The sequence below is a fragment of the Girardinichthys multiradiatus genome, chromosome 7, assembly GCF_021462225.1.
Source record: "Girardinichthys multiradiatus isolate DD_20200921_A chromosome 7, DD_fGirMul_XY1, whole genome shotgun sequence".
Taxonomy (NCBI): domain Eukaryota; kingdom Metazoa; phylum Chordata; class Actinopteri; order Cyprinodontiformes; family Goodeidae; genus Girardinichthys; species Girardinichthys multiradiatus.
In genome coordinates this window covers 35,086,938-35,100,052 of record NC_061800.1, presented here as the reverse complement: position 1 = coordinate 35,100,052, position 13,115 = coordinate 35,086,938, and the positions used below count along the sequence as shown (strand labels likewise).

At 38.2% G+C, this 13,115-nt stretch overlaps 1 protein-coding gene across 2 annotated transcripts in view; it reads right to left on the bottom strand.

The window, feature by feature from the left end:
* Positions 1-13,115, bottom strand: part of LOC124871493 (ephrin type-A receptor 6-like) — a 286,960-nt gene that overhangs the window by 15,988 nt on the left and 257,857 nt on the right. For both annotated transcript variants that reach the window (XM_047370840.1, XM_047370839.1), the window contains 4 exons: positions 12,297-12,367; positions 9,225-9,350; positions 7,874-8,059; positions 89-150 (listed from right to left, as the gene is read on the bottom strand). In XM_047370840.1, coding sequence (XP_047226796.1) covers positions 89-150; positions 7,874-8,059; positions 9,225-9,350; positions 12,297-12,367 — 445 coding nt within the window. The remainder of the gene's footprint in view (positions 1-88; positions 151-7,873; positions 8,060-9,224; positions 9,351-12,296; positions 12,368-13,115) is intronic.

Below are 13,115 nucleotides of genomic sequence, written 5' to 3'. Positions count from 1 at the left end.
TGAAAGGTATTACCATGATGTTGTCACAGTGGCTAAGGCCATACTCATGAGGACATAATCATAGCAGCGTAATATGAAGAACACTTACTCTAAGAAATGAGTCCAGTGATCCATTTTCCATGTACTCCACGACGATCATCACAGGCCTGCCTGCAAAAACACATATATACACATTTACACATGCTTTTCATCCAATTAATCAGAATCAGAATCAGTTAGTTTAATTAAGACTAAGGCAGCTGCAGAGGATGGAGTGGTGAAGAACAGACAAACTGTATCACAAAATAAAAAAGTGTGGCAATGTTCATTGCAAATAAAGCTAAGCAGTCACCTGGCTCTAACACGCATGGACAAATATCCCTCTGCCAAATAATGCCAACAATGTGCCCTTAGAGGGGAAAATAAAGTGTCTGTATTTGTTTAGCACAGCTGCCAATCTGTGTCAGAAAAACACAAACCACTGGTGGTAAAGTGGTACATCAAGCAAAAACGTGCAGTTTAAACCTGGTTTTCCTTTTAAAATGTTCAGCCTGCAGCATGGGATCTGATTATTTTTTTTAGTCCATGTGTGATACAAAACAGTTAGGAACAAGAGCAAAACAGGCTGTTGTGAACAGAAGATCCCAGTGGTGTTGATGATTGACTCGTTTATTACTAGAAGGCAACTGATCTGTACGAAAGAGGACATAACAGTTTTCCTCTGAAGTGGTCAGGCCACGGTTTCACACTTCCATTTAAAGTCAAATATTTGACAAAAGGGATTTCTGAACTATTTATGTTTAAAATCTGTTTTAGTAATATACTTCCGTAACTAAAGTAAAATGCGTTTAACACGAATGTATTTCATAAGAGCAATAAAAAAAACCTGTAAGTCAAAGTGGAAACGATTCGGTGTCAAGTTTTTCAAACAGAGAAGATTGTAAATTGTCATCACTATTATCAAAGATTAATCTGACATATCTCTGGAGAAGACACATGTACAAAGTCGGAAAATCCATCCATCCATCCGTTTTTATACTCGCTTCTTCTGTACAGGAACAGGTGGGAGCTAGTGTCTATCTCCAGCGGTCTACAGGCCAGAGGCAGGGTACACCCTGGACAGGTCACCAGTCCATCACAGGGCAAAACAGAGACACACAGGACAAACAACCAAACACACACCCAGTCATATCTAAAGGCAAATCAGAAAGACCAATTAACCTAACAGTCATGTTTTTGGACTGTGGGAGGAAGCCGGAGTACCTGGAGAGAGCATGCCAACTCCAAGGAGAAAGACCCCCAGCCAGGAGTATAACCCAGGACCTTCTTGCTGCACGGCAACAGTGGTACCAACTGCACCACATTTCAGCCCAAAGTGGATAAATGTTGCAATCTTTTTCATTTGCATCTCTTTACTTTAATGTCTATTTACATTGTAGATTCTCACCAAAGGCAACAAAACTGCGAATGAACACACATGGAATTATACAGTAAACAAAATGTGTGAAATAACTCTAAATATTTTTATGACTGCTTTGCTCTCTTGGCGTTCTCTCCCTTCCAAGAGGTTCAGTGAGAGACCACCAAAGGTTGATATTTCAGTCAACACAGCAAAGGGAGACTACTTTAAGGAATCTAAAATTTAAAACATATTTAAAGTTATTTTACAATTTTTCATATGCAACATAATTCCATATGTGTTCATTCACAGTTTTAAAGCCTTCAGTGAGAATCAGTGTACAATGTATATAGTCAAAAAATCATAAAGAAAACCATTAAATGAGACGTTTGACTAGTAGTGTAAATTTCAACAAACATATGTTGTAAAAGAGTTATTAGATGACAGTAAAATATCAGCAAACATCCCTGTCTTATATTATTCATGTGCTCTCAAAAGAAGAGAGTTAATGGCTAGATGTTACTTTACATCTTCAGTTTGCACAATAATGGACCCACAACAGTGATGCTTTATACAAATGAAGGAACTTCGGTTTATGCCCCCATGAAGCAGGATCAATGGCTTATCAAGGTAAATTCAGATTAAGTTTTTAATTTTACAAAAATGATCTCACATGTTACTTATACTGGAAAACTTACCTGGCAGAAGATGTTTCCAGATTAAAGATGATGTGAAAAAAACACTTCTCAACCACTTAATCACATAAAAAGTTAAAAAGACAGCAGTGTGTAGGCAGCAACTCTTCTCTTCTCATCTTCCCAGAGATACATTCTTATTACATTCTTCTGTTAGAGCTTAAACAAGAACAATAATCAAACATCTCAGCAGAGCTGATACTTATCTGCTATAAAAAGAGATTGATTTCCCAAAATAAACTCTGTTCCTGATAAAAACTTCAAAGTAGTAACTAATGTTAGCTACCTTTCCTTATTAAGTAGCCTACCTCTGAACTATCAAATATTTCCTTGCATGAGTGCATCGTGCTTGTCTAACAGCCTCATATAATGTGATTATGTTTTAATTTATCACAACATTGATCTTATCATTTTTTAAAAGCTGTTTAAAATTGCTGGCCAACAATATCACATTTAATATTACATTATAAGGTGAGGATTTGTAATATCTCAAACTGTTTTACTGATCCACTGATCTCTGAGGCTTATTTAGTACAAAGTGCACAGACCCTAATTGCCATGAGGAAAACTCTCAGAAACAGAAATAATAAAGGAGTTGCAGAGGCTTATTCAAAGTCCAGACAAACCAATTAAAATGCTGTGGTGGGAAGTTGAGAGAGCTGCGCACAATTAAATATCTATAAGTTTCTCTGCATAAATGAAAGAGCAGGGTTGTAAAGAGGAGATGGCAAAACAATTACTACTTTAGTTATCGCTGTAAAAAAACGTAACTTTAACTGCATGAAATCCATTCTGGATTATAACATTTCTACAGTGGGCACTCAGGAAACCCAAAGGATACACTTTATCAGTCATTTGCCATTGTTGGTGTATGCTTTAGGCGTAGCAGAACCTGAAAGACTTAAACTTGCTGATACCTCATCATGAATTCACTCAAAAAAGCTTTGGACTTTGTCGCCGACTTCTTCATTATTTGATAAAAAGGCAGGACAGAACTGGGAGTATGACGAGATAAATGCATGACAGGTCAACATCAGTACATGGAATCTCTGACTAACACAAAGCAACGCTTTTCAAGAGTTTTATAATGAAACATGTGCCAGTTTTCAAAACACAACATAATTAAAAAAGCAGATGGTGGAAGCATGGGCTTTTGAACAGCAACTTTTTTTTTTTGGGATCTAGCAAACTGCCAGTGACATCCTTTACTGCTTCTTCCAACTCATCCTGGCTGCACAGTGTGTCATTATTTTCATTGGAAGGGACTAATTTAAATAATGTTGTGTATTTTGTGTGATGAGGTAGTCCCTTGGAGTGTGTTGTCATTGGTGCAAACAGCTTAGATTTCTGATTTAAACTTAAATGACAGCTAAATGAGTCTCACACCTATCAGAAGAAAGCTACTAGTGTAAGCCTGGTTGGTTGGGAAGCACGTTGTTCTGTTGTAAAATCATAACTTGCTTGAAACATTAGAGGCAGATTCTATTTTGCTTTTAATGTGCAATACCAAATCACCAACTCCCTAAATGTGCTGATGCTCTCTTGTCACACAAATCCAGTCGAGACAAAAAGTAAATTATTCGATCAAGCTTAGCTTTTCCTGTTCTAATTAGCAAGATCTGGAAACAATATATAGTTACGCTGCACAGTGCCTGAACAAAAACAAACGCACCTGTTCACCACAATCTAATGTGTCACCTGTTATTTCAGAGCAGGTATGGCAGTCAGTCACAGCACAATAGTCTCCATAATTAGTCTCTAAAGAACAACAACAGATGGAGGAAGTGATAGAGAATGAAGAAAAGACAAACTAGGCAGAAGACTGACAAGGAGAGTTTACCCAAAATAAATCCGGTGTGATGCCCCACTGACAAACACAAAATGCTTTTGATTGCATGACTTGATGTGCATAGTGTAGTGTGCAAATTCCACAGACAGTTTTGGGAATCAGGTCTATAACTTCCTTCTCCTCTGTTCGCAGATGAAGGTTGTAAATCTTTAAAATAAAATACCTCCTCCTTAATGACAATAGTGGGGCTATGCTTTAAGGCACTGATGGATTTATCATGATGTAGCTGAGGTAAATGAATGTATAAACTCCCTCTTCAAGAAAAGTTATTAATAGTCAAAGAAGTTCAATAAAAATCACAAAAAAAAAAGTGCTTTCAGAGTTGTACATGTTTTGAACAAAGTATACAGTATATGGGCCAGTGGAAAAACTGGCCCATATGCTGCATACTTCAAACAAAATATGTGCTAGTCGTGTAAAGACTTTTGACCCCAAAAAAATAATAATAAATAAAATTTATATTTCCTTCATACATTATTATTTTTGAATCAAACATGCCCTTGTTCCCGGATCATGTTAGGCGACAAAATCCCTTAAAAGCCATGGACTAATTTCTGCCTGCCCTATATAGAACAAAAAACATGATCTATTCTGCATAAAGTAGCCTAAAAGATCGGAAAAAGCTACACATTTTGACTTGATGCAAAGAATAGCTGAGAAAGTCACCGGACGCTATCAGTGTACTAAGGGTTACAAAGCAGTTTCTAAAGTTTTTGAACTTCAACGAACCCCAGTTAGAGATATTATCCACAAATGGAAAATCACATGGGGACTCGGTGGAGCTTCCCAGAAATGACCAGCGCACAAAGACTCCAAGAGCGCATCAGCGACAAACCCATTAGGTAACAAAATAACCCAGAACAACATCTAAAGCACTGCAGGCTCACTTGCCTCAGTTAAGGTCAGTGTTTATGATTCAATAATAAGAAATCGAGTCTGGATAAAAATAAAATCCAAGAGTTTAAAAGACAAAGACATGGCTAACCAAAAGCAGCACAACAGCCCATCTACTTTTGCAAAAACAAAAAATATTATCTTGATGATCCCTAAGGCTTTCAGGAACGTATTCTGTGATCTGACTAGAATATGATGAACCAGGACCTGAGGCCACCAGAACGATTTCTTTCCCACAGCAAATAGTCTGCTGAGCAGCAATCCCTCACCCCCCCTCAAACACCATCAGTTTTATCACTCATTTATCTCCTTTTACACATTTTTAATGTATTGTGAATTTATATGTTTAAATGTATTTCTTTTACTATTGTGGCAGTAGTGGCCTTTACTTTGAAAGTTAACTGACAGGAAAAAAAAAATCGTTCAAGAGGTATGAATACTTTCTCTCGTGGGTCCTGCCTACTGGAGACATTCAGCACTAATTCTAGGAGTTGACAACGTTTTCAGGTTTTTAAAATCAAATGATGGCATGAAAACTGACACCTATTAAGTAGGAGGATGTAGAATCTTAACACTTTAATGAAGCAAATCAAAGTTGTTAAAGATTTAAAGCTCAACCTTCAGGCTACACAGACTAAAACAATATATACATAAGCCTTTTACCATAAGAATCAGATGAGATCATTATATTGTTGTATGAAGGTTGTTTTTTTTTTACTCAGCCCTATTCAACATAACAGATCTTCAAAACCACACTGAAATCTATTGTTAAAATATCACCAAAGAGCAGCTCTAATGTAATATTGGTAATCTTCACCTTCAAAAGCCTTTATAAGTGGAGTCTTTATCAGCAGGGTCAGAGCTGAAGATTGTCCTCTATGTGCATGCAGACAGAGGCTGAAACCCTTCACAGGACACATTTATATTCACAGTGATGTCTCCGTTTATACACTCCCTGTAAATACAACCATATGTTGTGCCTGGTAAGCCCCGTAAAACAACGTTTCCAACAGCCCCTCGCGCCCACCCCGTCCTTTTCAAATTGTCACTGTTTTCTCGCAAATCTTTTGAGAATGCAATAGATTTCTTCTCAAAACACACACGGGGGCATAAACTTACACTATACCATGCTTGTTAGATACTCAGATGTACAGAAAATCAAATACATCAAAGAAAACAAACCCACCATTGATTTCCCCAATGAAAATGTTTTTTGTTGAAAAGCCCTGAATATAATGCATGAATTGTTCTGTTTTATTCCAGCTTGGAAAATGCCATATAGGCGAGAATGGAATCTAACTAAATTTTACAGTTTATGTGCAGAACTAACAGTCTGGTTGTTGGCAGTCAGTTTGAACTGATATGATAGTTACTGTTTTAGTCACAACCTGCCTTTCTTTTTTCTCTATATACAAAAATGTGGCTGTATACACACATACATGTAAATACTGCTCCTTTATCCTTACTTTTATTTGTCTTACGTTTCTATATTTATAGTTAGCGTCAGTACGATGTGAGTGCTGGAAACAAATTCCTTGTTTTGTGCACACAAACTCGGCCAATAAAGATGATTCTGAATTATTTATTACTTTAAACCCTTGATCCTTTCGTGTAATGCTTATAGATTTATCTCAGAACACTGCCTTGGAAATAAACTTGCATATTGGCCATTGCCTAGGGGCGGCTGTTTTGTTGTGGGGTGGTTGGTGCAACAGATAAAAAAAAAACCAAAACGTATCTGTCATGTTTTCTATTTCTTTCATATATGTATGTTTCCATGTACTCAATGGAAAGTTTGTGCCACCTGCTTGTTGTTGACAATACAGATACTATGCCAGAATTTTAATGATTTTCTATATTATGATTGGTTAGGGAGCAGCAGGAGGAGGAGCTTACCCAGGGCGCCACCATGCAAGAACCGCCACTGCCTTGAAAACACCTTCCTTTCTGTGTGGATGCATTTCTTCAGCAGCCACAGGAAGTTGGTCATATCATTGGCATGTTGATTTTGATTATTGATTACTGTCTAAGTTTATTTGTTTTGTTTGTATTTATAATTTTTATTTTGTTTTAACAGAAGGCTCTGACCGCAAAAATTATTTGCCATTTGGAATTAATGACACTTTTAAGTGCTCTGGTGAAATAAAACCAAAACTTATTTTTTTACTTACATAATGGTCCATGTGTGGTGGAAAACTAACACTGCAAATCACACTGAAGACACCATGGTGAGACATGGTGGTGGCCACATCCTGCTATGTGAATGCATTTCTTAAGCAGGGGAAGGGAAGCTGGTCAAAGCTGATAGAAAAGCGAGCTTAATTAAATACAGGACAAACCTGTTGCCTTACATCAGTTGACACTGGGATGAGGTTCACCTTCCAACAGGACAATAACCATCGACATACAGCCAGAGCTACATTGGTTTAGTTGAAAGCATATGTGTTAAGGAAGCCCAGTTAAAGAACAGATCTAAATCCAAAATGGGTGACTTGCTAGGCATCTATCTTTTGCCATCTAAGGCAGGATCAAGAGTACATTTCATGTGTTAAAAAGGCATGGGCTCTTTCTGCATGAAATTTGCATGCTACCTTCATCCCCTAGTTGTTTGTCACATGTGTCTCTGTGCTGTCCAGGGTACACCCTGGTGATGTCTCTCACCTAATAGCCACTGGAGATAGGAACCATGCCCCCACGTCCCAGTAAGGATAAGCCAGGATAGATATTATCTCCATCCATTCTAAGTGATTTAGCACTTTTGGGAAGAGGAATGGGCCAAAACTTGTGCAAAAATGGTAGTGATTGTGGTTATATTTTTGTCAAAATGTGAAAAAGCTAAAAGTGTACAAATAGTTTGCAAAGCTCTATATAGAATTAGAATTACACGCAGTTAAAATAGTCACATAAAGGTACGTGGCTGCTCTGTAACTTACAGATGCTGTAACAAATATAGACAAACAGAGCAAGAGTGGGCGAAAATAAAATGTTGGTTTCTCTAGTAGAAACAATTCCCTTTTTTGTTCATGTCCAAAAACGAGTATAGTTACACCCTCTTACTTTTTGTGACCACTCCTTCCAGCCTGATGATGTTGGGGTGATCAAACTGGCCCATGATAGACGCCTCACGCAGGAAGTCCCGCCGTTGACGTTCCACATAACCTCCCTTCAGTGTCTTTATTGCCACCGCAATCTCCTTTTTGCCTGATGTTCTCAAGCGGCCGCTGCATACCTCGCCAAATTCACCTGCAAAACACGATCACACACACAACACACACGCACACAAACAATCATGTTTCAGGATTTCAAAGGAGATTACACTAAATTATTTGCTTGAACTTGACTTTAATCTAAACCCAGCAGCACCACCAAGGGCTTTGAAGCTCTCTTTCAATGTTTTCTATGAATATAAATATAAGAGGGTATACATTTTGCAGCTGATTGAAAGGTTTCAATCAGCTTCAAAATGTATTTATTTATTTCATTTTTTATTTGATATATTTATGTCTCTTTTGCGTTTTTGTACTACAGAAATGAATGAGAGTATGACGCCCAGGAATAGGAACATTTAAAACAAAATGCTGCTGTGGTTGAATATGACACAGATTTTTAATTAGTTGAGTCTTTTTACTTCTATTAATGTTTCTTTCACACTTTTTTTTCTTAAAATTTTACTATTGATCTATTCTTTTTAAATGGATTGTGAATGATTCATGCATATTTTAATTTTAAAGCACATTTATGCAGCCAGGGTTAAATTAAATGTGCTTCTTTTAAATAAATAAATAAGGAAAGAAATGCAGTAATAAAACTTCTAATATTCTGTTGTTTTTACTGTACCGCCGCAAGAGTATCCGTGGTCTCAACTTGGCCACCTGTGTGGAAGTACCCCTGCCTAAACATGACCCACTTTCATCAGCTATAGGTTCCATACACATACTAAACACTGCCAAAGAATATGGCACAGGTTTTATCTACAAAATCCAAGGCATTAGCTGGTAGCAAGCCTGCCACCTGGGGGCAGTGTTGCAGTTCCCATCTAATCTCCAACATCATAACTTCTCTGAATAGTTAAACGTCATGACATGTGTTTTCTTACATATATAAAAATGGTTTAAAAGAATTCTAACACCTTTTTTGTTCCCTAAATCTATTAAAATCTTAATATCCCATCAGTGTGCGGTCAGAAAATGACCGTGAAGCACTGGGAGATGGTGAAAGGCAACTTCTGTCATGTATACACTAAATAGAGGGAGGTTTATTGGACTGATCGCCGATCGTCTCATTTGAACACTGAAAGCTGTTGTTATCATGGCAGATGTAAAACTGCAGGTTTCTGCCCACGTAGACACTGTGATTCAGAAACATACCACTGGATGAGTGTGAAGCGTGTGTAGGTGTGTGCTTGTACCTGCTCCAATCACCCTCTCAATGCGGATCCTGGATGGGTCGATTTCTTTAGTGAATTCATGGACAGCCTGTGTGGGATCCTCGTACGTGTCAGGGTCCACATATGTCTTTATTCCTGGAAAAGGGACTGTTGCGGAAAAAAAAGCATCATAGTGGGCTTTCAACATCTAAATTTGCTTTCGTCAACTATGGGATTATAGTGTAGAATGTAAACTTAAAAAACAATGACTTAGTCACACTTGAGACAAACGTTTCAGACACAAAGAGACACATTTAACCATTGGTATTGATCAAGAGCAGTGGGGGCTCGAGCCACAGTACACTGTTCGATATCTTCTCTCCTTCAGAGCACAGGTCTTTTTGCTGAAAATCAGCAGGGCAGCACCCTGAGCGCTGAGCCAGTCGTTTAACTTGGCTTTTTTTTTTTTGTCTCTGTTTCAACCAACCCTCCCTGCTGAAGTGTCCTAGAGCAAGCAGGTAAATGTTTTACTGTCCGCTGCTGCTGTTCTAGGTTTGACCCTGACCTCCTGGAGGAGAGGGGACCCTTGAAAGAAGTTGTTGTTCTCCTTTTGGGATCAATACAGTATGAACAAACCAAAAGCAACAACTAGGTGCATCAAGTAACACGAGTAAAATCCCTGTTGCTCCTGAGCTCCACTCAAAGGATCTGCAACAACGTCGCACTCAGTGCCAAGGCTAGACACAGGCGCTAACTTATAAAAGGTGTTTATTATTCTTTAAAATAAAACATGGGTGACCCAGTGAAAATTTTAGCTGACATTATTTCTCTCTCCCATTTATGTTTTCCTTGCTCTCTGGCCTCAAAATTTAAAACATTCCTCATATCTCTTTGTTCTGTACCTTACTGACTTTCAACCCAGTTGCCCTTTTCCTTGTTTCTTTAACCTTTTGTTTTTTTCTTCCCTCACCTTGCAGCTGTTTTTACCCTTCTTTTCACCTTCGAATACACACAGTGAAATGCAAAAGTCTTCATACCCCTGGCACGTTTCACATTTTGTTGCTTTACAGCCACAAACATTGATGTACTTTATTAGGATTCCAACAAACCAACAAAAAAGTTGTGCATAATTGTAGTGAACAATGTGTGATTTATTTTATTCACAATCATTTTAAGAAAATGATGAAAATAAAATCGGGCTCACAAGGAAGCTTGGCTGCATTATACAACACTGTAGAAAGGAGAGACTTTTCAAAAAGAAATCTAAAAAGTGTGGTTTACACAAATATTTGGTGCCCTTTAATAGAAGGACTTTTAAATATAATCACAGCAGCAAGTCTTTTGGCGTACATCTCCACCAGCCTTGCACATCTAGATAATGAAAGGTTGGCCCAAGCTCAGTCAGGTTAGATGGAAACCGTCTGTTAATACTATTTTATCAATGAAAATTCAGGCGTGTTGAAACAGCAACACATCTAAAAGTTGCAGGACACCGGCCCTTTAGGACTGGAGTTTGAGATGCCTGAGCAGAACAGTTCCATTTTAGCTCTGGGTGATGAAAGGGAACCTTCTTTCTAGTCTCCTGTCTTTCTCAGTTTCTAAAAGATTTCCCTTGAGGGTTTATGTTTAACTTGATCCACCTTCCCATCAGCTCTGAGCACCTTTACTTCGGTTTGCTGAAAAAGTGTGCAGCAAGAAGCTGCCACCACCGTGTTTGACCATGGCGGGGGATGGGTTGCATTCAGGCTGATGTGCAGTGTTAGTTTGCAGCCGAATATATTGTGTTTGCTATATACTGTTAATAAGCAACTCTGGTCCTTGAAGATGGGTGTCCTGCATGTTTTAGATTTGTTTCTGTAACAACACTTCTGAATGAAGCAGCTCACTTATCTCTTTAGCTTCCCACCAAGTTCTGCTGGAGCCTGCTAATTACCAGCTCATTTGATTCAGCTGCGTTCAAGCAGGGAAACATCTAAAACACACACCTAAAGGACTGGCGATGCCCACTCCTGATGTAGGCAAAAAAGTAAAAATCTTTGTTCTTTGTCTCTGAAGTCTTTTGTTCAACAATGGCGGTCTTCTTGTCACTTATCTATAAAAGCCAGGTTTGTTTTGTACAGGACAAGTAATTGGTGTCCTGTTGGCAAATTTTCCCACCTGAGGCGTGGATCTCTCCAGATCCTCCAGAGTTGCCATGGGTCTCTAGGCTGATTCTCTAAAAGATGCTCTCCTTGCCTGGCCTGTCAGGTTTGCAGTTGTGCCTCAATCCATTTTCAGATGTTGGCCAACTGGCTAGTTAAATCATGATTTCACTACCGAGTTTACATTTCACTCATCATTACTAGAAGCCACTAGGAAAGACATTGGTAAACATTTTTAAACAATTGATATTCCTCAGAACAGTGTTCTGTGAGATTTCTAGAGCTTGAGATATTGATTTATAACCTAAATCAGCTTCAAACTTCTCCACAATTTTATCTGTGATTTGTCCAATGTGTTCCTCAGACTCTTTCTTGACTTCTAATGCCATTTGGTTCCACCGGATTTAATTTAGGGGTTTGGAGTAAAAGCGGATGAATGGAAATGTGCAGAACAATTTCAAAATTATTATTATTTCTTCATTTAAACATTTATAATTTTTCTTCCACTTCACAAATTTGAGATCCTTTGTAATAAAGCTCAAGAAGTATGAATACTTCTACAAGGCACTCTTCTCCTGCTCTTATTTTTTAATGACAGAAACAAAATGTACAGTAATATATAAAAGTTATCAGAAAAACATTTTCTGGAGCACTTGATAAAAAAGACACTTCCTCCTTGCACAAGTTCTAGAAAATCTCATTGTGTACTCCATTATACATGAGTTGAATTCACTAGGCACAGGAACAGATCCACTTGGGAAGTGATCCATGCTCCATGCAAAGTGAATGCAAAGAAAAGAGCAGGTGGCTAGTTACTAAATGTGACTCACTGAATCTCTCTCAGCTGGCAAACAGCAGATGCAAACCCCAGAAAGCAAATCCTCTCCAGGCAGATGTCCTTTCACAGCATCTCACCAAGAGATTGACCATCCACAATAAAAAGAAAAAGTATGAGGTCGGCGAATTGATTTACCATGTCCATTATGATAGTCAGTCTGTCTTTTGTCCTCTGCGGTCATCTTGGCCTTGAAGTACCACTGACACCTGAAAAACACAAAATGTTAAAAAGAAAGGATTAAGGTTATACATTGGTTGAGGAAAAAGTCAGTTCAGCTGGTAAGAAAGAGACAAACCTCCCCTGACCACTATGGGCAATGTCATCAACAATGCTTGAATTAAATCTATACATGTGGGGTTTCTGTGGAACTCTGGTACCAAGCAGCAACCTCTTTTGTCACATATAGAGCAGTAAAACATTGCTTTAGGCACCCTTTTAATGAGCAGGAAAACACACAAATCTGTACTTGCCCCTTGTTTTACCTCTATGTTTACACCACAAAAATGTCAGCTTGCGATATGCTTAAGTATAGAGAAGGCCAAAAATAATAACCTTTACTTTCTCTTTTAAGAGTTATTACAGTTCCTAACAATGCTGAAGGGATTTCCTTATTAGACAAAAGCTTTCTCTTTGGATCATATAGAAATACATTTCCAGTTCACTGATAACAACCACCATCCGGCCATTTGATGCAGCAACAAGATCAGGTATAAGCATCTCTGTAAATAGATAATAATGCAAGTTGGTTTTGTGTGACAGGTATATGCAAACTGATGAGGATGTTGACAAGGTTTCCACACATTTATTAAGTCAAAATCCCAAACTGGATGTATGTATAGTGGGAAGGATGGACAAATAATGAACAAACAGATGGATGTATGGAGGGACAGATGGATGGATAAACAAATGGGTGTATGGATCGATGGATGGACAAATGATGAACAAACGGACAGA